Source organism: Leuresthes tenuis, unplaced genomic scaffold, assembly GCF_036924035.1.
Source record: "Leuresthes tenuis unplaced genomic scaffold, fLeuTen1.0.hap1 SCAF_7, whole genome shotgun sequence".
Taxonomy (NCBI): domain Eukaryota; kingdom Metazoa; phylum Chordata; class Actinopteri; order Atheriniformes; family Atherinopsidae; genus Leuresthes; species Leuresthes tenuis.
The window spans coordinates 16,960,157-16,987,035 of record NW_027325361.1 but is presented as its reverse complement, the minus strand read 5'-3'; the positions used below and the strand labels follow the sequence as shown (position 1 = coordinate 16,987,035).

The 26,879-nt window shown below is 39.7% G+C and overlaps 3 protein-coding genes across 4 annotated transcripts; 1 reads left to right on the top strand and 2 right to left on the bottom strand.

Annotated features, from left to right (window-relative positions):
• Positions 1 to 1,765: 1,765 nt before the first annotated feature.
• ccl44 (chemokine (C-C motif) ligand 44) lies at positions 1,766 to 5,822 on the bottom strand. 2 transcript variants are annotated; one of them, XR_011916939.1, is made up of 5 exons: positions 5,667 to 5,822; positions 4,613 to 4,742; positions 3,846 to 3,993; positions 2,809 to 2,902; positions 1,766 to 2,718 (listed from the first exon to the last, which is right to left on the bottom strand). XR_011916939.1 is itself a non-coding variant. In XM_072389576.1 (5 exons), exons 1-4 carry the CDS (start codon positions 5,728 to 5,730, stop codon positions 2,864 to 2,866), a joined length of 381 nt encoding a protein of 126 aa, XP_072245677.1. In that variant the 5' UTR covers positions 5,731 to 5,820; the 3' UTR covers positions 1,766 to 2,718; positions 2,824 to 2,863. The 2 variants fall into 2 exon arrangements, 1 of the variants encoding a protein (XP_072245677.1); XM_072389576.1 differs by having other exon boundaries at positions 2,824 to 2,902; positions 5,667 to 5,820.
• Positions 5,823 to 15,642: 9,820 nt separating this feature from the next.
• Positions 15,643 to 17,520, bottom strand: pole4 (polymerase (DNA-directed), epsilon 4, accessory subunit). The gene is made up of 4 exons (XM_072388696.1): positions 17,071 to 17,520; positions 16,507 to 16,591; positions 16,214 to 16,255; positions 15,643 to 15,916 (listed from the first exon to the last, which is right to left on the bottom strand). Exons 1-4 carry the CDS (start codon positions 17,314 to 17,316, stop codon positions 15,903 to 15,905), a joined length of 387 nt encoding a protein of 128 aa, XP_072244797.1. The 5' UTR covers positions 17,317 to 17,520; the 3' UTR covers positions 15,643 to 15,902.
• A 4,968-nt stretch (positions 17,521 to 22,488) lies between these two features.
• On the top strand, positions 22,489 to 25,492 carry LOC140311309 (serine/threonine-protein kinase NIM1). Its single transcript, XM_072388695.1, has 3 exons — positions 22,489 to 22,687; positions 23,176 to 23,444; positions 24,373 to 25,492. Exons 1-3 carry the CDS (start codon positions 22,522 to 22,524, stop codon positions 25,123 to 25,125), a joined length of 1,188 nt encoding a protein of 395 aa, XP_072244796.1. The 5' UTR covers positions 22,489 to 22,521; the 3' UTR covers positions 25,126 to 25,492.
• The last annotated feature ends 1,387 nt before the right edge of the window (positions 25,493 to 26,879 follow it).

Here is a 26,879-nt window from a genome sequence, read left to right as displayed (position 1 = left end):
AGTACAGATCATGATGGAAAGCTAACCTGTTCTGAGAACGTTACATGCTTAGCTTGGATCATACATATTATATCAATGAACTATTTATGAGAAATTACAGGATCCCAAACCAATTTATCTCTATAGACATATATCAATGAGGAGCTTATTGTTTTTACTAAATATGTGTGAATATGGACCTTGGATGCATATAATTGTGATGTCATGTTGTTATAAGAGACAAAGCCTGATGACATGGGATCAGACTGTTGCCTTCTGAGACAAGATGAGGGCACTGCTGGAATTTGCTCCATCTGGTACCTGCATGACCACAATCTGCTCTTTTACTGGCCTGGACCCACAATTATCTCCTGCTCTCTGCTTTGCTCTGCAATGGGCCGTAATCTTCTGGGAACATTAAATATGATTTCCAGCCACAACAACGATTGGCAGAGTTCACTGCCTCGTTAGCAAGACCTTGGCTTTGCCAAACAAATGCAGACGAGCAATGCTTTCTTCCCTGAATTCCACACGCACCTCTGTGATGATGGCATTGCACAGAAACTGTTGAACTGACACCATTCCAGTGTCAGAATCCAACAAATCCCCAAAAGTTTTTGCCAAAAACTCAATTTGCTGATAATCTGACCTCCCTTTTTGGCTAATTTATGAAAGTAAACCAACTGTAATCCTTGTACATACAGTGTATTGAGCTACAAGCTCATTTCATTTGGGTCACACCTCTTTCCTGTGACTACATTGTTTCATAAAGATTTCATATCATCTTGGAACCTGTTAGAAACATACTTAACTTGCGGTGGACAGATATGTTAAGTATTTTCAGAAATCAGTTGAGACATAATCTTAGAGGTTGGTCCCACAGTGGGTATCTAAAATCATGATCGTGACGTCAATAAGCAGGGCCCCTGCATGTAGAGGACAGTCTTGGTGTACTATTCTCACGATGTAAAGAGTAGTAAAATTCTGATTACCCAAAATTCGACATGGCATGACGTCTACCTCACGTTCCCTTTAGGTTTTTATAATTAGTTCAGCAGCATATTGAAAGAGAGAAGAAATAATGTCTTCAAGAGAGTGAAGTAAGCAGTCTCCTGTTATAACCCAAGCAGCTCACTGCTTCGACAAAGATGGAGCTTGCTCTTTAATGAAATAAGAAAAATGAACCCGTTTTGTGCTTCACTGTGGATAGCTGTTTAAATTACCGGTAGTAGGTAAGGATGTGCGTCGGGAACAGATGGGTACGACGCTTGCTCAGACTTTTGCTTTTATTACGGCACATTCTGATAAACAAATATGGTGTAAATGAGAAAAATCAACCATTTCAAACAACTGATGAAAAAATGCTCTGTGGAATAGTTCAGCCACATGCAGTTGTGTCTGATGGCAATTTGATTAGCTTTGATGTATTTATAAAAGCCTCTTAGGACAGAATAACAAACCAGATGATGGTGTTACAAAGTTAAAACGTCATCATGATTATCATAATTCATCCCATAGGTGACTTGATTGTCTGTGCCAAATTTCATCAACCTCTTAGAACGAGAGCGAACTTATGTCACCCCAAATGTCGCCAAAGCTGCCACGATTTGTTTGGTTGGCACAAGCACTATTTAGACCATGATGAAAAAGGTTGCTGCATCAGATTTGTTCTTTGTGGTGGACAGAGCAACACTGTTGTCCTTAGTCTGAACCACATCGCCCGCTTGACTGTTGCAGTAGAAAAGACAGACACACGAGATACCCAGAAAAAACACTGAAGCTGTAGTTATTAACTCAGATTAATTTATAAAATATTTCACTTAAGATACAGTGCATTTTTCTACCATACAATGCTTGTGCATTGTACACACAATTGAGCCCTCTAAGTTTTAACAGCCTGGCCACGGAATGGATTGACTCATGATTACTTTGGCATAGTTTTGTGATGAAAAAGACACATGTAAACTGCTAAGTTATTTAAAGATATTTAAATATATCATTAATGCCTGTGGGGCTCATTTTAAAAGATAGATTAAGCATTTTCAAACAGTCAATATACGAAATGGACAAAATATCAAGAGCGTTTGCTCACTGTGTTACAAAGAAAGGTTGAATACAGGTGACAATCCTCACTCTGGTCCCACTTTGATTTTAGTCAACAGTCAAATATAGCCTGAAGGAAGATTTTTAAATCCTATTACAAATAACCAAGAAAGTTAAACAAGGTGCAAGTTAACATTACAGACAAGCTTCCCAATACCCTCGCAGAGCTGAATGGGACAAATTCCTATCTACTTTACTGTGTGAAGTGTTATTACATGTTCAAGGTATACAAGTCACAAATAAACACAGAGTATCTTGCTGATATAATATATAAATGTCAACACTCGCTTCAGTACAACTGTTTCACTGATCTCACATCAGCCAGGTGTGGTTATGTTGTAGTGGAGGGAGACACTTTCAGGCAGACTGGCAAATAACAGTATAAGCCATTGAAAAAAAAAAAAGTCATTGCAACTTATCTTACAGATATCACTCCTCTATTGAGACTGTTCCGGCCACATGTTGGGAATATTTCAAGCGCTGTTCATGTTTAGATATCTAAAGCATTTTAAGATGTATTGCTGCCCAGGTCTGGTCCCAATGAGACGGAGAGTGTAGAAAGAGAGACACAAGATGACTGGAGAGTCAGCGAGTGTCGCCGAGTAAAGACAACAAGCTGCTGAAAGTTTACTTGGCCTATTGAGAAGTGGGAAAGATTGCAAAAACTTAGATTAGTTACGTTACCTGAACACTCAATTTATTGATCTTGAATGGATGACAACATACTCAGCTGAGCCTTACATATGACTACAAGGTTTCCTCCATATTTCATGGGGCTTCATCACTCCACATTGAGAGACGCCCAGTTGTTTTTTTTGTCCTGGTGATTACAAGGGGTAGAAACAAGGCATCAGGTGACACGTAAATCTGAGCTGACACAGTTTGATCGTATGGCTGATTAACTTGGTTACGTTTTGTTTCAGTGCATTTGATGCATGATCTGCAGTAACTATGTGAAGCAGATGATAGCTGTCAAGAGCAGCAAGTCTGCAACCACAGGCAGAAAAACAGACAAAAGTCAGATTACTGAGAAGTCAGCAGAGGCTATATCCCTTAATCAGCACCAACTTATTCTTGGCGAGATCAGTAACTGGCTTTGACGAGTATAGAGACCCCGCTGACTTCTTTGTAGTCTGATTACTGAGCCATAACTATCATGAGAGAATCTATCTATTTTGCCTTTGAAATATGCTTCTGAATCATCCTCTATACTCGTAGATTTGAGGTGTAACAAACAAGTTAAAATGGCAAATCCTCAAAAAACACTTATGATTTTGGTTATACTGCAACTGGAGAGTATTTCTTCAATGAAAAAAAAGCGAAAAGAAAATATGCTTTTGCTCTTCTTCCAACTGGCTTCAGCAAGCGGCTGATTTACCAACTGGATCTGCTGGTCGTGCTTCATGGATGTGATTGATTGAAGTTTATTCTTAACATATGGTGATAGATTGATCCATAATGGATGAAAAATGCGATTGAAGTTTTCTTTTTTGACAGTGCCTGCACTTTTCTGTGGAAAACAATTTCCACAGACAACTTCCAAGATGACTCAACGAATCAGAGGTGCAGAGCTTTGCGTCCGCTAGGATCTGCATGACCTAAATGTTCACATCAGCAGGTGCATGCATGTTTCTGTGACCCAGATTTGTAGTGGGTATGAACATTTGATACACGCCCTTTCATCACACTCCAGCAGGGTACAATAGCAAGAACTTTTGCAAGTTATGTGAAAAATACGTTGAAGTAGTTTGACCGAGTCTGACCTCTGACATGACAGGCAGGTTATCATGCGGAGGGAGCCACATGGTTCGGTGGGTCTTGGTTCTTTGTCTTTGCAGGAGCTTCCTCAACAACCGTTTCACCTTCCGATCTCTGGGGTCTGCACATTTCACTGCCTTCTTTGTGTAAAGACTATGAAAAAAGAAACAATCCCTTTCATACAACACAGGTTAGCAGTATAAGGACCTACTCATCGACAGGGGTAAATGACATAAATGCCAAATCTGGCTGTGCAGGACGACAGAGATGTCTGTCAAGTTACCTTAGGATGACAGAGAATGAGGAAAATAAAAAAAATAGGAAAAAGTTTAAAGAAATCTGTAAGCAACCACCAACTAAAACAAAGAGGACCAAAATAAATTCTTGTATCTACTGAGTAAGAATTCCATGTTTATGTTAAGTGGACCAGCGAGCTCATCATTCCCCAGCGACATCAGATTTCTCTGCCCTGCTGGAAACAATAGGTACCACAATAGGGTTTGCTTAACTAAACCCTGCTGTTCTGACTGACTTACTGCAGTGAGGCTCAGCTGGCTCACAAGGTATTTTCAGACGGCTTGTTATTCCCACATATTTCCTTTCTTACTTCTCTGGCAATTACAGCTTCGAGCCCTGCCATAACAACTTAACCTGGAAAGATGACAATGCCTCTCAGCCCGGCTCTGCCCTTCTGTAATGAGAGGCATATTTTCCATGCCTGCAAATTGCTCTGTGCTCTTAAGCTCCAGGAATGGATAGTTGAAATACTTGCATGATGGCTTGTATACTGCAGTCAGGCCCCTCCGTCTGCACCTCAAAGCGCAACACGTCTTTGGTACGCACCTTGCCCTGGGAGTACAACATGCAACACTGGACATCCCTCTGCATCTGCACGCCGTTAGCTGGAAAACAGGGAGAAGCATAACAAGTTAAACAAAAGCAAACTGATACAATGATAAGAACGTTTCCAGGTGTCAAAAATGACACAATTATGATGGCTTACTGCCTCCGATTTTACATGTTTAGTTTTATTGTAGCACTGCTTTGTGAGATCATGTCGGTGCGAAAGCATCTGTCAAAAGTTTTAAACAGTATAGATCATTTTGCACGATCAGAGATAACCATAACATCAGCTGCAGAAACATTTATCTTTTTTTTATTAACTTATTAACTGAAGAGCATCATGATTTTGGCAGCTTTTCTACACAGAAAACATAATCTGTCCTGCAGCATCTCCACAAGCCTTTTAGATACATATACACATACTGCCATGTGAATACACATATGCACACATAAGAATGTCAGAGGAATTACAATGGCATCCAACTGTGCAGAGAAACATACTACTATTCCTGTGAAAAGAGAGAAAGTGAGAGAAGGAGAGGAGGAGTGTGTGTTTGTGTGGAGGCTTTGCCATGATGTCGCTTCATTCAAAGCAGATCTGTAAACAAAAGTGAGATGTGAAGCAGCCGGAGCAATAAGAACTGTAAAATAGGACAGAGCCGCTTTGTTGTGCCATGAACGATTTAGAATCAGTGCACTTCCAGCACGTTCACTACCTCAGGAAACAGACTACACCATCACACAGGCTGACACAGTTGCTGTGTCTCTGCATGAGTGTGGTGTGATTTCAGATGCTCGTCCTCCTGCATTCTGCCCCTCTGTTTACATCCATGTCTCCATCCCTGCTGCTATCCCTCTTTCCCTCTTCTTTCCTTTTCTGTCTTCGCCATCATTCCCTTTGCTACACTATCCAACTGCAGGGTGCATACAATCCATGCAACACACACATACATACACATATAGGAAGTATAGCTGTGTCCTACCTTCTACAGATGCCAGGAAGATAACAGTGAGTGAGATAACAGTCAACATCTGCAGGATGAACATGATGAGACTGGCAGAGAGGAGAGGATAATCTACTCTGTCACCTCTCCCTCTATGGCCGCCTCTCTTATATTACTCCCTCCCTCTTTTTATACCTCCCTGCCCATCTCTCACTCACCCACTTTCACCACCTCTCCTCTTCTGTATTACCGTCTTTCCCTCCCACCCTCTGCCTACCCATCTTCAGTCATTCTCACACTCAAACTCAACTCCCTTTTTTCTTACACATTTATCTCACCTCTTCATCGTTTCTCTCTTCTTGTCTCCTTGCTCAGGATGCCAAACCCTATCTGTCTCATCTGAAGCTTTAAATTCCTCCTTCCTCTTCTTGTGCATTTTTCCCATCAGGACTGAATGGAGATCAAAGGGGAATATTGAGAAGTAATCACTTTGAGGCGTTCACATTAATTCCCATGACCGGCCTAGTTATTTGGCAAGCAAATAGCACAAATGTGTTCTTTGTGTCCAAATAAAATAATGTTTAATTACTTTCAGTTAGGGGCGTGCCTGGCTTGTACTGTAGGTCTGTTAAAGTGGCCGCATTCATACCTGTCACTTTTATTACAGTAAAAGGCATGTGCAATTATTAACCATTTATGTGAGACTGAACAGAAGCACCAAGTGTGATGTCATGCATAAATGCAGTTTTCTAATAGCTACATCCTATGTTGCTATGACAATCAATACAAATTTGACAATTACATTGTGGTTATCAAAAAGAAACCAATGGAGGCATCGGATCAACTCGAGGTTTTGCATTTGCAAATTCTGATGCACATGGCTGGAGAATGAACAAATAACTTTTTTGTTGTTTGTTTTTGCGAGTGTGTGTGTGTGTGTGTTCGTGTGATTGAAAAAATGTTTTCTTTTTTAGTTTAGGTTATCCTAATTCTTTTCTGACCATAACATTTTTCGCACTTGGTGCCCTGGTTCGGGACAAGGGCCACTCCACTATCATTTAGAAAAAGCACGACTAATTCCTTGTACAAAACACAACCTCAGTTGTGTCAGTTGAGCATTCAAGTCTCATGGGAGCAATCTCTTCATCTCTTCCATCATAAGTTTGTGTAGTTGCCAGGCCACAAGTCCCAAAATTGATTAATTCAGTACATGTAACACCAATTTGACTAGCATAATCTGTAGTTACTGGATGTAATGTCAGTCCCGTGTGCATGAGTGTAGCTCCTTGATATTCATCTATCAGCATTTGTCATAGTCTGTGAGTTTTTGTGTTTGACCTTGTCTTTTGGTTTCTTGGTTTCCCTGCTTCCTGTTTTATTTTGTAGAGTTTGTCGCCATATGTTTTCTGTTGTATTTACCTCCTATGTTGCACCTGGTTTCTGTCACTAATTACCCCACCTGTTGTTCATTTCCCTCATCATTCCTTCAGTCTATTCTCCTGGTTTTCCTTTGTTCGGCTGCCAGTTCATTGTGTTGTGTTATACGGATCCAGTGGGTTTCGTGGTGGCCTCCTGTGTTGTTGTTTTACATTCGTTTCAGTTAATCTGTCAGGCTTTTTTTTGTTTTGTTCTTGCAACCTTCCATTGAAAGTTTTGCTTGTCCGGCTCCAGGAGAACATTTGGTTTGTTAATAAAGCCTTTCATCATCTGACAGCCTGTCCTCGCCCCATCCCTCAGGACGTCCAGTGTTTGGGTCCTAAGCACAGTAAAACTTGAATCGCGACACCACACAAATAATTGGAAAAAGTAGATTTTCTACACGTTTAAGGCTGTCGAGAAGGCAGATTAAAAAAGGACTCTCACTCGCTTCATACTCTGGTAGATCTTATTGTAATTACAGAAATGTGTGGCAATCACAAACTCTCCCCTCTGCCACAGTCTTATGTGTGTCAGACAGAAAGGAGAAGCATTAGCTTAGTATTTTTCCTGTTCAGAGTTTTCCATGTTAGAGCAGATGTTATTCTCAAGTGTTTCCTTTAAGAAACCACAAAATCCACATGAGAAGGTAGGAGGGGGTTTGGATGATGTTTTGTTGAATCTTTTTATAACACGATTGTAACCCTCATGGATGCCATTTTGGTGGCTGTCTTAGTTGCATTTAAACATGATATATTACTATGTAACTTTGTAACTTCCTGTAGGGGTCATTGACTACACTTGGTCAGAGTTAGAAATTAAAACTAGGTAGTTGAAATACACCCTTCTTAAAAAGCATCGGTACTGTCATGAGTGCCATTTTAATAATACACATGCAGTTGTGCTCGTGACGATTAAAAGTAATATATTCTACAAACGTAAGTGAAGGCCATTTCAGCCTACATGAGCAAACACCCCATGGGGCCAAATTTAGGTGGGGAAAAGTCTTAACTGTCACTGTGCATCTCTTATAGAACATTGTTGAATTTGTTATGGCACACACACACACCTGATGATACAACATTGTGTGCTTGGCTTTCAGCTCACAGTGAAGCTTGTTTTAACGCACATGTTACACATCATGATGATAAATGTACAAAGTTCTTCTCCAATCAAATAATGACAAATACTTCTGTCAGAGCTTACATTCTTCGGTCCCTCTAATCATCTCTTTCATTTACAGCATTAACTTTGAAGTCTGGCAGCAGCATGAAACTAATAAGAGTATTTTAGTTGATGCTAACCAACACTGTTATTCGATGTTAAGGCTTGGCTCAAAGTGCTAGACCGATGTGACCAAGTAAATGTGATATATTTGGCCAATAGACTGATACAGATGTTGAAAAACATGTCCATAATATGACTTTAAAGCCTCTCCATGTCTGTACATAAATCTTAATAAAACTGTTACTTTGCTTCCATAATTGGAAAACCACAAAAAATAAGCTGGAGGCACAATGTGCAGGCCAAGTATGTTCATCCATTACACAAAAGCTTTGACAGAAAACAGCATCAGGACCTGATTACATAGCAGAAACCAGAGGAATTTCTGTAACCCTCCATCTGTTTTAGACACATTCTTTTGATCTGACCCTGTGGCAGGGAAAAATGACAGACACAGATGCCAAAGCATGTTCACCAGCCTAAACCAACTCATTTGTGGTGGTCAGAAATTCTCATGTCACAAAAAAAAAATCTGCCCTTCACTCAGGGTCACTCAAGCAATTGAAATATTCTTCAGGATGTTGCACTTCTTCATCAGAGGTGTGAAAAAAACAGAGAACAAGCAAAAACATAAGTCTCATGTAAAACTGAACATTCAAATTTATAGTAGAAATCATCTATAGTAAATCAGAATGATGAGGGGTGATATCTGCAAAAATATTGACATTTTGTATATTTTGGAAATCCTGTAGTGTTCATTTTCTTTTTTACAGTTTTGTTTGAAAGCGCTTCAGAAACCATTGCATCTTATGTTTGCATTGTATAGATCATCATCATCTTAGCAGAATTAGGACTTGAATTAAATGACAAGAGAAACTTCATGTTCTCTGTATGTAAGTGTGTACAAAATTTGTGCATTTATCAGTACTGACATTTGTATTTGACTTCAATGATTCGCATATGAAGTATTGGCAAAAATCTGATATTCTCCTTAAAAATGATCTATTGGTTTTAAGTTATCTTGTTAAAGCAGCAGTGACACATTGCCAGTTTGTACAACAGCTTCCGATATTGACATTGGCAAAAAATTAGGATTGTGTTTGTCTGAATCCGTGTATGTCAATGAAGATGTAACATGTCGTGTGGTTGCATTTTGTTTTGATCTGCTAAGCCTGCTGATGGATGGGGTGAAACTTCATCCTCCAGCAGATTTTCCCTGTTGGACCCACACCAAAGCCTGACATTTCAAGTTGATAGCTTGCATTAATGAGAAGGCTTCTACTGACATGGTTTCTTCTTATTTATGTTTGGTCATTCATCTGCATTAAGAACCAAGATATATCACCAAACGATGCTGACATGGGAATGTGTAATGTATCATTAATAGTCGTTTTTCTGTTCACTTTTGTTTTGACTTGACTTAACAAAAAATGCTCTCGTAAAACTACTGGGGTGGATCAAACAAATAATCTTTGGGAAGAATATAGCTTTCTCCTCATCACAACATAAATTAAGCTTACAGAGATTCAAATAACACATCATACCTCGTTAAACAAAACGCTTTGGGCATTTTGTTCTTTGGAAAAACACGATAATGGACAAATATTTAGTGCATTGGCAAGGCAGCCCTGGAACTATTAGTCAGTTTTCATGGAGGGATATATTGCTTTAGACACTAATACTGACATGTAATGTACACATTTTGTTGGATTAGACCAATAAATGCCTTCCTAAATTCCTGTGGTCCAACAGATCATAACAATGAACAAATTATCCTACAGCCTCTGAACCACTCGATTGGAAAAACTGTGAAATATCCAGACGAGACAGTGTGTCCCATATGGAATCATGGACATGAAGATATGCGGTCTGTGCACTGAGGGGTGAGGTTGCAGTACAAATGTATACTGCATGTACATGGGTGTGGTGTTACCTGTTCAAGAATTTGACCCAAGAAATTAGGTTGGAATTTCAGCTGCAAAAACATACCTTTCAAATGACTACAGGTCTGCTTGGGAGCCAGTTTTGTGCATATCTTTGCTGTGATTAAAGTATCTCCTGTCAAGGTGTGCTGACCTACATATATGGGAAATCATAAGACCGACAGCAGGAATGATGGCATGGCCAGGTTTTTGTCTTCCTCTCAGAGGGATAGAAGATGCTTGAAGAGATGTTATGGCCTCCCGCAGATGATACAGAGCTTGGCTCGCTTTGCTGGACGTGCAGCCTAAGAGATTGTAATGTACCTGAAAGGGATCTCTGAGGGATAAAATGCAGGGGGCAAATACTTGATATAATCTTTGAATGAAGGCAAACCGGGGGGGGGCATATAAAGCAGACAGCAAACTGTGTCGAATGCATTTTTGAGAGTAGAGGCCGACGCAACACAGTTATACACTGACTTCTGTGCTAAAGACGTTTAATAAAGGGGAGATCAGATGAAGCAGATATTTTCATTGCAAAATGCAGACAGTGTAATGAAGATTTTTTGGCAGTTTGAGTCCAATGAGCAGCGGTTTCATATGAGTGATAGTCCAGGATGAGGAAAGGAGATAGGACTAGGATAGGAGATAGATGCTGGCATAGTTGGGACATACCTGAAATTTTTGAGATACCCTGGAGACCTCTGATGAGACAACTTGGGGAGAGTGAGGGATGCATACAAGACAGTCTGAAAAGCAGAATTAGAACCCAGATTCCAAAAAGTTGGGCTCCCATTATCTGACTGGAAGCATATGTTCTAAAACCTGTATGTCTCTCAGTATTAATGGTGCCTTTCTAGATGTGCATCTTTCCAGTTGCATAGGTACTAATGCCCCCACATACCATCAGACATTCAGTCTTTTTTTTTTTGGCTCTAGCGGCCTTTATTTGACAGGAAACAGGCAGAGAGAGAGAGTGACATGCAGTAAAGCATCACAGGCCACAATCACACCCAAGTCAGCTGCTCAGGGCCAAAGAGCCGCCGTACATGAGATGCAGTCTTTTGAAATGAGCACCGACAACAACCTGGATGGTCCCTCTCCTCTTTGATGTGGGCGATGCGCTGTCCATGATTTCCAAAGAGAATTTTTGAATTGTCTGACCACAGAACACTTTTCCACTTTTCCTCGGTCCAATTCGACCCAGAGAAGGCGGCAGTGTTTCTGGGTCATATTCACATATAGCTTGTTCTTTGCAGGAAAAAAGCTTTAACCTGCATCTGTGGATGGCACGGCAAACTGTGTTCATGGACAATGGCTTTTGGAAGTATTCCTGAGCCCATACAGTGATTTTCATGACAGAATAATGAGTATTCAGTGCTGACTGAGGGCCTGAAATGATCACAAACACAATAAAATTATTTGTATGAAGATACCTCTCAGAACTGAAGGTTGCTGAGGTCTGTTGTGCTATTCTGAAGCTTTTGCTATGTGCAATCTCTTCCCTCATATCTGCCCTCTTTCCCTGGTGTTGTAAAAAGTTACATAAATAAATTTCCAGAAGCAAAACCATGACATTAGAGCTTATTTTCTGTGCATGCCTTTTTTATGTATGTATCAGAGCAAAGAAACATCCAGCCAAGCAGCCCAAGATTTATAGTTCTGCTCTGCATAAGAAAAAGATATGCATTGTCTTTTCACATGATATTTCCTGGATGGAATGTCTTTACTGACTGTGGAAATAAAACAATGTCCAATCCTTCAACATTTGATTATATTTTATTAGAAAAGAGGACTGTGTGTTCCCCTGTGCCAATCAAGCATTCCTCTGCAGGGAGTTCACCGGTGCTCCTCTGGAACTAAACATCTGCGCTTCTCACAGCTCTGTTTCATTACCCCCTGAAAACCTAAACCCAGAAAATCAGCTTAAACACACTCAAGCATTTATTTAGAAAATCCCCGCTACAAAAACTCCAGAGCTGAGTTCATCTGAAACTAGACACTCTGGATGTGTTTAACAAATTCTGCCAGGAAGAACAAAACACCTCTCAGGTCTAGAGACTCTCATACATTCCTTCGGCAATGTGATTTTCTCAGTGTCACCATGTTGAGTGAGAAATACGAACCCTTAACATTTCAACACGGGCTTGCATTGCTATGTGTGAATGTCCAAAATGTTCTGCTGGTGCAGCAAAATGAACAGACTTTAAGTCTAATCACACAAAGTTTGCTCCATATATTTACATGATGTTGAATAATTTGACATGTCATAGTTTTTTAGTTCCTTTAGTCCACTTTGCTCAGAATGACCAGATATTATTAGTTAGGTTAATAATAATCAGCAAGAAACGAATTGATTGTAAAAAAAATGGAATTCTGTGGCATTATACCGGTTAACAGAATGATACACTCTACTTACCCCGATTCGGTGTTCAAATAACCATATGTCAGGACCCCTAATAAAATATTGGTATGACTTTTGCATTAAGACCTGTCTAACACAGCTTAGTTAGATGTTCTTAACATCCAACTAAAAGGATGTTAAAAGAGCAGCAAAGGGGGCAGATTAAAAATGGATGAAAATACGTATATTAGAAGCACTACAGTTTAACGCCAGATTTTCATTCATGGCTCAAACGTCAGTGCCTCTTGGTCCAACTTGCATGTCATGCTGTTAGAAAAATATCATGAGGATATACTATAAGAAAATAATACTGTGTGTAAGAATGTTTCACAGTGTTGGAAGATTAAATGACACTGTGTGCTCGGGGAGGCCTCCTATATTTGCTAGTTCTATCCTCTGTATGAACCTTGATCTACTGAACAAAGTAAGTCTTAAATGAAGTCAAGATTTTATCAACTACATTGTACTCCTCTAACATAGACAGTGATAGAATGCAGAATGTGATGTTTTTATAGTGGAAAGCATAGTATCATTTGAGAACGCAGACAACCCTGTGTCAGCTTTGCGATATATTGAGCAGACTTGTCTCCTCGCTGCAAAATTAAACCTTTGTGTTAAAAGGTTTAACATTTAGCAACTACACCATTTAAATTAAGCTACCACTCTGACCCAACTGGTTTACAATGTGCTTTACAATTGTATAATGACTCCTTTGTACCAAACACAAAGCAATGTAAAACTCTTTCTTTGTTGTTCCCAGCAGTTAAGTAAAGAGATGTCCCACCCTCAGCGTTGGCTGATAAGGGTAATTATACATGTTTCATCCGCAGCAGCGCAGGTAAGAATGTGGGTACACTCATGTCAGATTACTGTCAAGAATCCATCAACGTTACTTAGGACGCAGGTAACTACTCGGCATCTTGGTGTCAGAACCAGACTTCCATGAGAGCAGACCTCTGGTGGCTGTGTGGGGATATGAAACTGAGGCCCAACAGCTGCGCAATGGCCCAACTACTGATGCCTTTCCATCTGTTCTCTGTCAGGGATCTTAAGGCCTTGGGTAAGAAACTCCCTCCTGAGCAGCTGCAGCATCACAAGCATTCAACCGTGCCTGGTGATTCATTTGACAATAGAGTGTACATATTTAGCATAGGGATTCCCGAGAGGAGTCCTAAATGAGTTTAAAGCTAGGAATCAAGTAGCTTCAGGTTTTGAATCTTTTCTTTTCTGGTAGGTACCAGTAAATAAGAATGTAGATTGGATAAATTACATCTATTACAACCAACAGCGCTTTGTGAACTACACGAGAGATGCCATTAAAGGCATTGCTGAACAATTAGGTCCAATTTCCCTTATGGCATGGCAAATAGAATGGCTTTGGATATGTTGCTGGCGGACAAAGGAGGAGTGTGTAAAATGTTTGGAACTTTTTGTTGCACCTTTTTCCTAACAATACCTCCCCAGATGGCAGCATCACTCTCTGCAGAGCAGGCAGAGAACCCTGGGATCGACGACCTCTTCACTGGCATGATGGAGAGGTGGTTTGGCCGGTGAAGCAGACTAGTTGCTTCTGTACTGCTATCTCTGTCTGTTGTAGCAGCCATACTAGTCTCCTGTGATTATTGTTGTATCCCATGCCTGAGAGGTCTATTCCAGAGACTGATTGAGACCACTCTTATCCGCACAATGTATCAGTGGGTACACAGTGATGATGACGGTGAGCTACAAGAGGATGATGGAGATGACGTTTAAAGTGTCAAGCAGTGCCTTGCATGAACCTGAGTGAATTCTCAATGATTGGTTGAATGAAAATCTCCTTGAAGTGTTAAAACGATGATGTAGAAGATATAAGGTCATGCAAAGAATATTAAAAAATAAAAATAGATAGATCAATACTGCATATAAATACTGTAAATTGAGATTTACACCTCTTTTCTTCTATTATAAACAGGAGGGAAATATCACGAGGATATACTGTAAGAAAAGAAGTAGTGTGTGCAAGAATGTTTTACGTTGTTGGCAAATTAAAGGACACCATGTGCTGGGGGAGGCCTCCTATTTTTGCTAATTCTATCCTCTGTATGAACCTTGATCTACTGAACAAAGAAGTCTTACACGACGATATGATATTAACTCATTGTACTCATCTAATATAGACAGTATCCAGGGAACGACAGGAATGTCTCGCAACCTTACGTGGCTAATGCTTCAGTAGTAGTAAGTATAACCTTGTGAGGCTGTTTATGTAGTAGAAAGCATAAGTAGCAGTAGTATCATTTTAGAACTCAGACAACCCCGTGTCAGCTTTGTGATATGTTGCACAGACTTGTCTGCTCGTTGCAATAATTAAACCTTTCTGTTAACCGATTCCAGCGACTCTGAGCCTCATTGGGAGAATTTTCTTACCACATCCATAGGCTCATAGAAGACTAAAGTGCCCAAGCCTAATATCACCCAACAGACCATAGGGATGGGAAATAATTTGGTATATTATTTTTTAACAAAGAAAAGAATGGGAAATGTCTAAAAAAAAAAGAATAAAAAAATTAAATAAGTTTAAGCCATACATTTCAGAAACAATTCTATACTGTTAACTCTAACAGGAAATTCTTTAGCATGTTGAGTTGGCTGTGACTTTAAGAGAAAGCAGGTGTGGAATATGGATTCGACATCCCAGGATGTCCCAGAACCAATGGCAAACATCCCGCCTGGTTAGCCACTGGTCTCATTTTGACAATTGGTAAAATTATCCATCTGACCTGTATTTAGGTTTCAAAGCTGTGAATGTAAACAAAAATAAATATTTTCAAAAAGCTACTTATTCACTCGCTGAGCTTTGTGACGTTTTTTCTACTAATTAAAAATAGTTGAAAGTACTTTTTTTTTTTGTTTTTCTAAATTTGACAAAATCTCTATATACACTTTTATTTTCCATTTCAATGTTCCAAGAATTCAAGCCAGTGAGAGCTTGTACTGGGACCCTGATCGCATAAATGAGCATAAACATCTGTGCTGCGTGACAAAGATGAAGAGCTGCGGACAGAAATCAGTCCTTTAAAACATACATTTATTTCACTGCACAGAAGTATTTCACACATATTTACAAAGAAATGTACATTTTACCATCAATGTCTTTAAAGTTCAGTTAAAAAAAAGAGAGAGATTTGTGGGCCTATGGCAAAGAATTTATAAAGATCCAATGTGTGAGTTTGACTTAGAAAAGAACCAGGACGTTTCCCACGTTGACAGGTGACCCAGTAACAGATATTGTGGATATCCAATGTGCCGATTGGTCTTGCGATGCGGTCTTTAATCTAGAGTGCCTGTAGGGACAATAAAGAATTGATGCAAGATGATCTGGTATAAAAGGCACTCAAAAAGTGTCCTATATATTTATACATTTGTATAAGAAAATAAGAGGTTATGTGTTCTTTTGTGTGTGTGTGTGTGAGGAGTTTTTTCAGCCTTGAACTGAATTCAAGTCTCAATAAAAACACACAAAAAACAAACAAATAAAACCTGAGCCAATGGATTTGCATGCAATAGCTTGCAGAGCTATAATCATGTAAGGATGAGGCCAGTGATCCAGGAGATTTCCTTAATGTCTTCACAAGGCTTACCTTCAAGAAATGCAAACTCATCTATGGCCTCTATTGCGTTGTCTGAGGGGGGGAGAAAAAAAGAACAGTTGAATATTTTCAGCATTTTCCGTTTCATAGTTTCCCAACTTTTTTGGAAACGACCTACACAATAACACACTTTGTAACCCCTTTTTTTTTTTTTTAAACAATAAACCTCTCATGATTTGTTGAACCAACCAGCCTAAACAAGACAAAACAATGGAAAAAAAAACTTTGAAGCGCAGTGATTTTGGGTTTGCAAATTACATTAAAAGTATTTCAGCAGCACGTACCCAAGTCTTTTCTTTGCAAAGTTTTCCGCTTCCCCTGCTGTGCATACACCATTGCATCTTTGGCGATCATCTCAACAAACAACTCCTGAGAGAAAATAAAACAAAACAAAAAAAAAATTAAAACAAAAACAAGTAACAAACTAAGACACTAATGTTGGGTCAGAAATAATTCACGTCTTACACAATTCATCTGGTTCACATTTATCTTTGCCATAAGAAAATCAATATCTAATTAGAATATGCTGGGGTCGAGCTGAGGAAACCGATTTAAGAGGTGATATTGATTGTACATTTTAAATAATGTTAGAATGGATAAAGTGTAGGTAAATTTCCAGGTCAACAACTTAATAGATTTGGGTCATGACAGGTGGGATTTATGCTGAATTTAAATAAGAATATATAATGAAGCTACAACAAACTTGAAAAACTGACAATTTATAAAAATAAGGACGCACAAAGCAGTGATAAGTCATGAGCTGCCTGCACTGAAAGCATAGTGACACATGTGAGCGCATTGATAGTCTGATTCGTGTTTACTTCCTGAGAGACTGTTAATGGTCTTACTGTGGCTTTTGCGATTATGAAAACAGACTCCTGGCTGGCGAGGGACACGTCTGGGTCCGTCTTCATTAGAGCTTTGATGCGGGCCAGCGGCAGTTTGGACAACCGGCTGTGGCTCACGGCAGCAGCGGGGCCTGTCTGGTGCTGACTGCCCTCCTCCGCCTCGGCCCCGCGGTTCTCCTCCTCACTCCCACACCGGTCAGAGTCGTGCTCCGTTGGGCTGACAGGTGCTGCCACTATTGCTGCCATTGTCTGATACTTTACACAACGTTATATTTCAAAATAACACACAATTGTACAATACTTTATGGCTACATGTCACAGTTGATAACAACATCAGCAGCAGCGCGCCAACATGTGCTTCCGGTCTGTTGGTGAGCGGACTGTGTTTATTGGCCGTTCAGCTCAGGCCCCGCCAACTAATTCTTGCCGGTGATTGGACATCCGGGAAATGAGGCCTGGCCATTGGCTTGACTCAAACGCCAATCAACGTACGTTGCTGCCGACGAGATTTAAGCATGCAGCATTTTGTGAAGATGTGAAAGATTCTGGTAATGTAATGGCACGAAATGTAAATTATTCTCTGTTTTTGTAATCAAATCGGTGGTTGAAATGTTATCGTTTTGATTCAACTTATTAAGTTACACTGAGAGAAAATGAGAAATAAAAAGTCACAATTTGTCCACTGGAGGGCGATGGAAACAAGATGTAAACACATTTTTCGAATGAACTTGAATACATCATTTCTGTTTATCCATTTAACACATGAGCTTTCGTTTTTGTTTGCATTTTTGGGGATACAATAAATGCATTAACAGTGTTCCTAGCCACCCAATGAATTTGAATGCAATATTAACTTTTTCCTCTGTTTTGGTCTCACCCAGTTTCTTTTCTGAGTCAGTCTTTCAAGTACATGAATGTCATCATAGATGCTGTAAATGACAAGAATTGTCTAGTCAAACAACAAGAGTCTGAAAGAGCTGCTCAGAAACAGAAAAGATAAATGATGATATAACAATTGATAGTATATAAGTATAGATCATTATTTAACTCATATACGTGAACATTGAGGTGATAGATTAAGTTTAGAAAAGGATTAATGGATGATTTAAAGTAAAAAAGATTTTAAAGAAGACCTTATAGAATGCTGGGTCATGGTAATCAACAGCATGTGTTAAATTTCGCACCAAGCGATATTCTCACAACAGACAGAAAAGCAGAAACTGACAGAAAAAAATGGCGTACATAAACAAAGCTGATTACAAAAGAGAGCTAAGAAAGGGACAAAGAAAGTGGCCTACAAGACAGTCCAGGGAGTGCACCTTTAATGTAAGATGACAGTTTGTTTTGGTGTTGCTGTAGGCAGCTGTGTTTTCACCAACTCAGTTCCATCAGTGCCACAAAGTATGAGTTTAACTGTTAAGCAGACATCAACAGTGGCCCCTTTTAATAATGGTTGTTTCGTTTGGGCGTCTGATGTGCAGAGCATTTTGCTGCTTCTGTTTGGTTTGGAGTTGCATTCTTCCACCTGCTACAGAAGTTACCCTATGTCATTCTGATGTTTATTGTCAGGCTGCCACACCTGATTGATATGCTTCAATAGGAGTGTGAAATGTTGAGTGGCAGCTAGCAGGACAAGAGGCAGGAGAAGGGCAGGCTGCATACTGAATATAAAGCTTAATGTTATGGTCTGCATTGCGGCCTGGTGCTGACTTTTTAGGCTTGGTAGTGTCTTGCTGAATTGCTCCTGCTGGGCTCTGTACAGTTAACAGTTAACCGCTTTGCATTGCTAAACATAAGAAAAATCAGACCATACCTAACCCAACATGCCACCCAGCTCCTGGTGCAGGCCATGGTCATCTCCCACCTTGACTACTGCAATGCTCTCCTAACTGGTCTCCCAGCCTGTGCTGTGAAACCTCTGCAGATGGTCCAGAACGCGGCGGCATGTCTGGTCTTCAATCAGCCTAAAAGAGCACATGTTACCCCTCTGTTTATTGAACTCCACTAGCTACCCTTAGATACCGCCCGTATCAAATTCAAGTCACTGATGTTAGCCTACAAAGTGCTTAATGGAACGGCTCCCATCTACTTGAATGCTCTTGCAAAGGCTTATGTCACAACTCGGTCCCTCCGTTCGTCCCAGGATTGTCGTCTAGCAGTGCCTACTCCACGCCTAAGACAATCCAAACTCTTTTCATGTGTCGTCCCACGATGGTGGAATGACCTACCAAATGCTACCAGAACAGGGGCGTCCCTGTCTATCTTCAAGAAGCTCCTGAAAACCCAGCTCTTCAGAGAGCATCTCCTATCCTAGCACTTACCTTGCACTTACCTACCCCCTCTATCTCTGGACTTTATCTTTCTGTACTTTCCTCTATGCCTGCACCCTATCTCTACTCTGTCACCTCTGACAGAATCGGACTAGTGGGTTCCTTCTATGTAGTTTATTGTTAGCTTTTTTTTAATATAGCTTGTTGTATCTTCATTTGTAAGTCACTTTGTATAAAAGCGTCTGCTAAATGCAGAAACAGAAACTTCTCAGAGTTTCTGCTTTTAATTTGGTGGTTATTTGGGGTGGGAAAGACTGCTTAGGGGTGAAGTGGTACTGAAGCAGAACAGAAAAGCTGCGGTTATTTTCATATTGACTTCAATCCAATCCTCTTTTTGCAATCTGAACAATCATCTCCTGCAGGCCAGTAGAAAGATAACATGTTTATGGTAATTTATGGCAGTAGCAGGCTGCATGTTATATACAGTAAATAACTAAATAAAATATTGTTATACCTATTATGTCATATTTGATTCTTTAATTCCAAAGCGTAGTGTACAAAACAGTGTATTGTGTTTCTAATTTGCACTTTGAAATCTTCTTGATGAAAAGTGCATTAGAAATTAAATGTATTATTATTATTATTATTATTATTATTATTATATACACTATTATATTAATAATATTAATAATAATAATAATAATAATAATAATAATAATAATATCAATAATACTACTACTACTAATAATTATTATTATAGTTATAATTTTATACATATATAATAATTGTTATATAATTATTATATATGTATATACAATAATCGTTTTCAGGAATTTGTTCAGTTCATTCCAGTTGCCCTCGCTGGCTGATATAATTTCAAGGCTGGTGTTCTAATTCTACAGCAAATTCATTATATCGTTTGTGCTCATGTGCCTGATTGATTAGTCTTTGAAAGTATGTTTTCAGCACTTTTGCCGGATCAGTTTGTGCCAGGGAACATGATGTGCCGTCCACTAATGCACTGTATTAATAGGATTGTGGGGAGTGATTTAGTCCTCTGAAGCTCTATTCACATGCTTGGTCACAGTCAGGTATTAGAGCCTCACGGACAGACATGAAGGATCCACAACTCACAGGTAAACTATTTTATCTATGTTTTTCTAATATGTGACTGCATACAGTTTTGTCCTTATTAGAAGTTGATAAATTATTTACTAGTTCCTTATAGAGCAGTTAAGATATTATAGGTCAATTCTTCTTGCTATTGTAGTTTCTATTTAAACATAGCATTCAACACCGTTTCTTTTTTTAGAGATTTAATTTATTCCTAAGACTGATACTTTATTAACATTATTGACTACTTTAACACAAATGTAAATAAAAACCTACACTCATATTTAGAAATGAATCGCCAGTTCCAATGGATGGCCTATTGACCTTTTTAAAGCTGTTTTCTCATAGATTCATTTATTTCTAGCCTGTTTAAACTTGAATAATGTGTGCCTGGGTATACCTCTATTTTCAAACATACATTTTCTAGAACACACGACAATACAGCGAGGTGTTCTACTCGTCAGTGACTTCTATGAAAATTGTTTCACAAAAATGTAATTAAAGCACTTGCTATAAGATAATTGAATTATGTTTATAGCTTAGTTGCTTTAAATAGACTGGACACATAATGTGTATGGATATATATGACAGCTAGAGCGATTAAACTTTACTATGATTTAATCAATATTACTCCATCTGCAGTGTGAATTTCAACTGTCAGTATACCTGTCAAATAAAATCACATGTTCTCTTACAAATCTGACCCTATTTTGGAAGCTCTTTTAATCAATGTTCTGCTCGTCTAGTTAACCTGTTTAGGTGTCCTATAAATAGCGTCCTGCATTCAGAAGTTACCCACTAATACTCTTAAAGAAGTAATCTCTCACATCCTGGAATCTGGCCAACCATCAACTAAATTTAACCTTCAGTGACCAGGAGGTGGCACAGTATCATTACACTGAAATCTGAAATCACATTTTGTATCTGAAACTAAAATAAGTTTGTTTAACATTGGCCACTTTATTGAGTCATTCATATTGAGAGGTTAAATGTGTTGGCAGAAGAACAGACACTTGACCTGGTTGTTGTGCTTTTTTATGAAATCCTGAAACCAGGTTCGACAGTTTCCTGTAAAAACAAAAGACACTTTGTGAAAAAGTTGGCATTTCAGTCAAAACATTGTCCTGTTTGAGAAAAATCAAGGCTCTGGCCGAAAAAAACAAAAAGAACAGAGGAAGAACAAAAGGAAAGAACGAAAGAGTGCTGAATTTTAAGAACTGTGTCCAAGTAATAGGATTCATTTCCCAGAACAGAAGGAACTGGAGAGGTCGACATATCCTGTTTTTGTTCATCATTTATTATGAAAGCATACATGTTTGAAGTGATTGAACTCAAACCAGAAATATTATATTCCAGGTCTAGAAAACCAATAATCCATTTACAACACTGATCCCACAGAGTTTCTGTGCTTTGTCAAATATAGTGGAAGGAGGAGAAATATCCCTGAAAGATGTAATTACATTTGAATAATTAATCTTAGAAATAATTTTAAAAAAAATCCAAGATCAACTGGTGTAACATTTGTAAATGAGCTTTTTGCTCATGTTAAATTAAATCTATGTTATCACATTTAATTTGCCACCAACTTGTATTTGTGTCATTTTCACCCACAAACCCTTGCAGCTTACCTACTAAACACAGGTATAAATTCAGCTACAGCTGATGTAATAGCAGACAGACGTGTTACCTAGGCAGTACAAATTTAGTTGACACAGAGGTCAATCTAATTACCAGTGTCGCACGTCTGTATCCTCGAATGGCAAAGCAGTAAATACCACTAATAGAAAAGTTTTACGTCAGAGACTTCGTCGAACAAAATGATGTCAGCGCTGCCTTTAAGTAAAAAAGTGCATTTCCCGTAACATTTCTGAGTTGTTGCCTTAATTCTACATGCCTCTGCACTGCCGTCATATTCTTTCTCGTTTCTTTCATTGGTTTTCAAGGCACGAAAGTACAGCTGTGGCCAAAGCACAAAATTACCAAAAAGTCCAAAGATGATTCACCAAAGGTGGAAAAAGTAGCCACTGCTGCCACACGTGCCATCCCACAGCTGACCGAGGCAGAGAAAATGAAGCAGACTCCATTTGAGAGGGTCGTCTATGACATGACCCACAATGAGAAGATTGTCAATGATCTGATGCTCGGTCGAAGGGTTGGCTTTTACGAGCTGCGTGGAGAGATTGGCCAGGGGAACTTCTCCTCCGTAAAACTGGGAATCCACTCCTTGACGAAAGGTAAGAAACCTGGTGTTGTTTGTGCGGTTTTATCCTAATCCTTCATTCACTTTTTCATTGGTAATTTGTCCATTATGGGAAACCCCCTCTTGAGCTTTCTCTGGTGGTCTGAGGCTGACAGAGTTGATAAAAATGGTTAGTTTAGCCTATTTTCATGTGAGAAGATGAAACCATATGGTCACTTCTAATCTTTCTCAACCCAGTCCTATGAATTTATGCTTATAGCCTTCCCAGCCGGCACAGGCTCTGTGGCCGTGACTACGGGTCTTGGTTCTAGGCCACACTTTAGAATGACGAGGCAGCAATCCTCCAATTAAATTAATTGCCAAATTTCTGTTTCTCCTCTTCTCATGTAGATGTGACGCAATATGTCTTCTCGTGTTAGGGTGTATTTCTGTCTTTTTCTGTCCTCATCTCAACCTTTCACCTCATCAGACCTGGTTTAAATCCAGCGCTGACAGCTAAGCTTCTCTTCTCCTCTGTTACAGAAAGAGTCGCAGTTAAGATCATCGACAAGCCGCGGCTTGATAAGAAGAGCCAGCCTTCGGCCTCCTTGGAGATCAGCTGCATGGAGAAGCTGAGCCACCCCAACATAGTGCGCCTCTACGAGGCGATCGAGACCAGCAGGCGGCTGTATCTGATGATGGAGTACGGCAGCGGTGGAGACCTGTTTTCTCGAATCAGCACCAGAGGGAAGCTCAACGACCTGGAAGCCAAGATAGTCTTTGCACAAATCATCTCTGCTGTTAAGCACCTGGTGAGCTTCACTGTCGGTGCTAATCCTCATTTACAGCACAGCATGTCACACGTGGCATGGATTATCATGGTTTTCACTGTACATTTTACTGGGAAATGAAAAGTGAAGTTTGATTGTTTTAATGGCTCATTTGGTTTAAGTTTTGAAGAAAACTCATCTTACTTGTAAATTTTGGCTTATAGATAACAGATAAGGGCATTTTTGTCTAGCAGAAAGGAGGAAATACGAGACAGGGATACTAATTGCAAACTTTTGTCAATATGTTGAAGCACAACCAGCCAATAAATTTACATTTAAAAGTTGGAGAGGTCGTAGAAGACTATAACAGGATCGTGTTTTGCCTTGAGCCACACAGTTCCAGTCTGTTGTGAAACTCGATTGACACTATTGCTTAAAGGAAACATGACAAGATGGGAGAGACACCAGGCTCTTTGGCTGGAAAGTGTTGACTATATACACGTCTGAGGTTTCTAGGGATGTCAAATGAGAATGTTTTCTGATGGCGAGTGAGCTGAGGTTTGCGCGGTCAGGATCTTAAACCTGAAGCCCCTCATAAAGAGTTGAAGCGACCTGGAGCGTTCAACAGGGAGCATAAAATTGCTGATGCAAATCATCCTCAAAAAACAATCAGTAGTTTTTTAGGTTTATTCAGTTGGTTGCCATCTAGAACTGGATGTTTCTGAATTCTATACATTCCTTGTTTGATTCCTTTTTATTAGATAACTACAGCCCACATAGAAGACAAGGAAAACAGACTTTAGAAAAGTAGGCAAGATATTCAAATTCAGCTGAGCATCTTGGGCCTCCAAGGTGGTAGTTTATCCTATCTTCTTTCCCTCTGTGGAGTTGATAACTTTTTTTCCCCTCTTTGTAAAACGACAAAACTTGAACTTAAATTTCCACCTTTGTGTGACTTTTTTTTCTTCAGCACGACAAGAACATCGTCCACAGAGACCTTAAAGCGGAGAACATCTTCTACACCACCTCTTACTGCATCAAGGTTGGCGACTTTGGCTTCAGCACAGAATGCAGCCCCGACGAGCTTCTCACCAGTTTCTGTGGCTCTCCTCCTTATGCTGCTCCTGAACTTTTTAAGCAGAAAGGTTACATTGGACGCTTCTCAGACATCTGGGCTCTAGGTATTCTCTTGTACTTCATGGTGACGGCGACTTTACCCTTCTTCGGGGACAACCTGGGGAGGCTGAAGCGCTGCATCCTACAGGGGGCTTACAGCATCCCTGCTTATGTGCCTGAACCGTGCCAGCTGGTCATTAAGGGCATGCTGCGGATTGTGCCTGCTGATCGCTCCTCAATCACACAGATTACAGACAGTGCTTGGCTGAAGGGGATCGAGTACCCTTGTCCTTATATGTTTTTGCCTTTGTCTCCAGCCCACTTTGCTCAGCCCAACCAGGCTCTGAGTGTGGAGGAGCAAGAGGTGAAAGACTTGTTGTCGGCTTTGGGTGTTGTGACAGTTCATTTCCAAAACAATCCCTGCTCAGACTGTAGAAGCCCGCTGACAGGGGCCTATCGGATCCTCCTGCATCGGGTCCAGAAAAAGAGGTCAGTGGAGGTTGTTGGATATTCGGCGCTTCACTCTGATGAGTACGGGCGTCTGAAAAAATGGTCTGAAGCATCTGTTGGCAAACACATTCCTTCTGCTGTTTGTGCGATACTATAGTAACAAACACAATAACTTCTCTGGACTGCGGCAGCTGTGACTTAATCGCATATTTACGTGTCTGTTTGCTGACACTCATTCAGACTCCCTTCGTCATTGCAGCGTTCTGTCACATGTGGACTGAGGTGGCAAACATATGGAGGATGAGATCTCCTAAGTAATAAGCTGTATCTTTTCTGTTCTGATTACATAGCCAACAGCAAGCTTACTGACACAGAACATTAATCAATTGCTGAATGGTTATTAGCATCTTTCAATTCTGCTTAGTCAGAACATAAAGCTGCTGAGGTAATCCAAGGCCACAGGTAATCCTAGTGAGGGATACACTGAGAAAATGTTCGATCCAACAAAAATGTGGAAAAAAAGGATGGGCAAAAAATATGTCCAGAGAAAGGGAAAAAAAATGAAGACCAGATACAATGTGAACCCAGTCCGTGGAAATTTTCAATATATTTTTGTGAGCTTGACACATAACTGGTGCCTGAAATGTGTGGGTGTCTTCATTTGATGTGGGTGTTTCAACATCAAACAATGTTTTAGACGTTCGATAAAAGTGGTTTTGAATACACAACGTTTCGTATCGGGGAGACACACGTTGTTTTAATCTTTGCACAATTCTAATCTCATTTTGTGACTGTCTGTATGATGAATATTATGCTTTTGTTTCAAGACATTAGTTTGATAAATGCTGTACAAATACTGGCTTGAACTTACTACGATTTTATATAAATGATTTTAGGCCAGATTCATTAATCAAAAATCATTTTCAATTTAAGATTGTGAACTTTTTGCTTATTTATCTGGATAGCTTCTTTTAGGTCTGTCCCCTAGCAGGAGGCAGGCGATTATGAGATGACATTTTTTACCTTTTCTGTTTCATGCAACATTCCAGATTTTAATTGTTTTACACAGAGATCTCTACTTGGATGTAGAGGGATTCATTGTTTACTTAAAACATTGGAGATCAATAAAGCTTTGACTCTTTGAGCCAGTTCTCGGAAACAAATTTTGGAATCGTTTCAAGCGCTTTCGGTAAAACTGCTGTGGCTGAAATATAGTGTTTGTATATTTATGAATTCCCCAGTTTGTTTGACATTTCCTCTCCACTGTGAAGTCAGACTTTGGAAACAGGTCTCCCGTGGGACTTTGCCTCGAGGGTTCACCAGTGTCTCTGAACAAGGCATCAGTCTTTGTTATCATCAGCCCACAATTTATTGCCAGTGTACGCATGCACCTGCACTGTCATAGTGCCCGACTGCTCTACATTTCGCAATAAAGTGTGAAGCCATCAGCCTGATGCATGTTCACACAGGCAGCCTCGAGATATTATCAAAGTCTGAACAAGTGCCAAGGAGGAGTATGGACTCTTTGTTTATGTAGGAGGCCTGTTCTTGCTCAATGTTCTTTACAGTTCGCTAAGAAATATCTCAGCAGCAGAATCTACTGATTCATCTATTAAAGTATCTGAGCTTGTCATCAATAATGTTCCATGTGACACTGAACTAAAAACTAAAGCTCATGTTTGCAAAAGTAGTCAAGTGTGTGTGGTGGTGCGAAGAGAAAGTCATTTATATTTGGGGGATCGACAGTGAAACTCAGTGAAAAATCTGTTAGCTTTATGTTGCATGTTAAAGTTAGAAATGTAAAAAAAAATTGAAATTTATCATGATCATCATGAGAGTTGGCGCTTCCTGACTGAAATTAAAAAGCGATGGAAAATTCTGAACCCAATTTGTTCTCCTCTGCTTTTCATT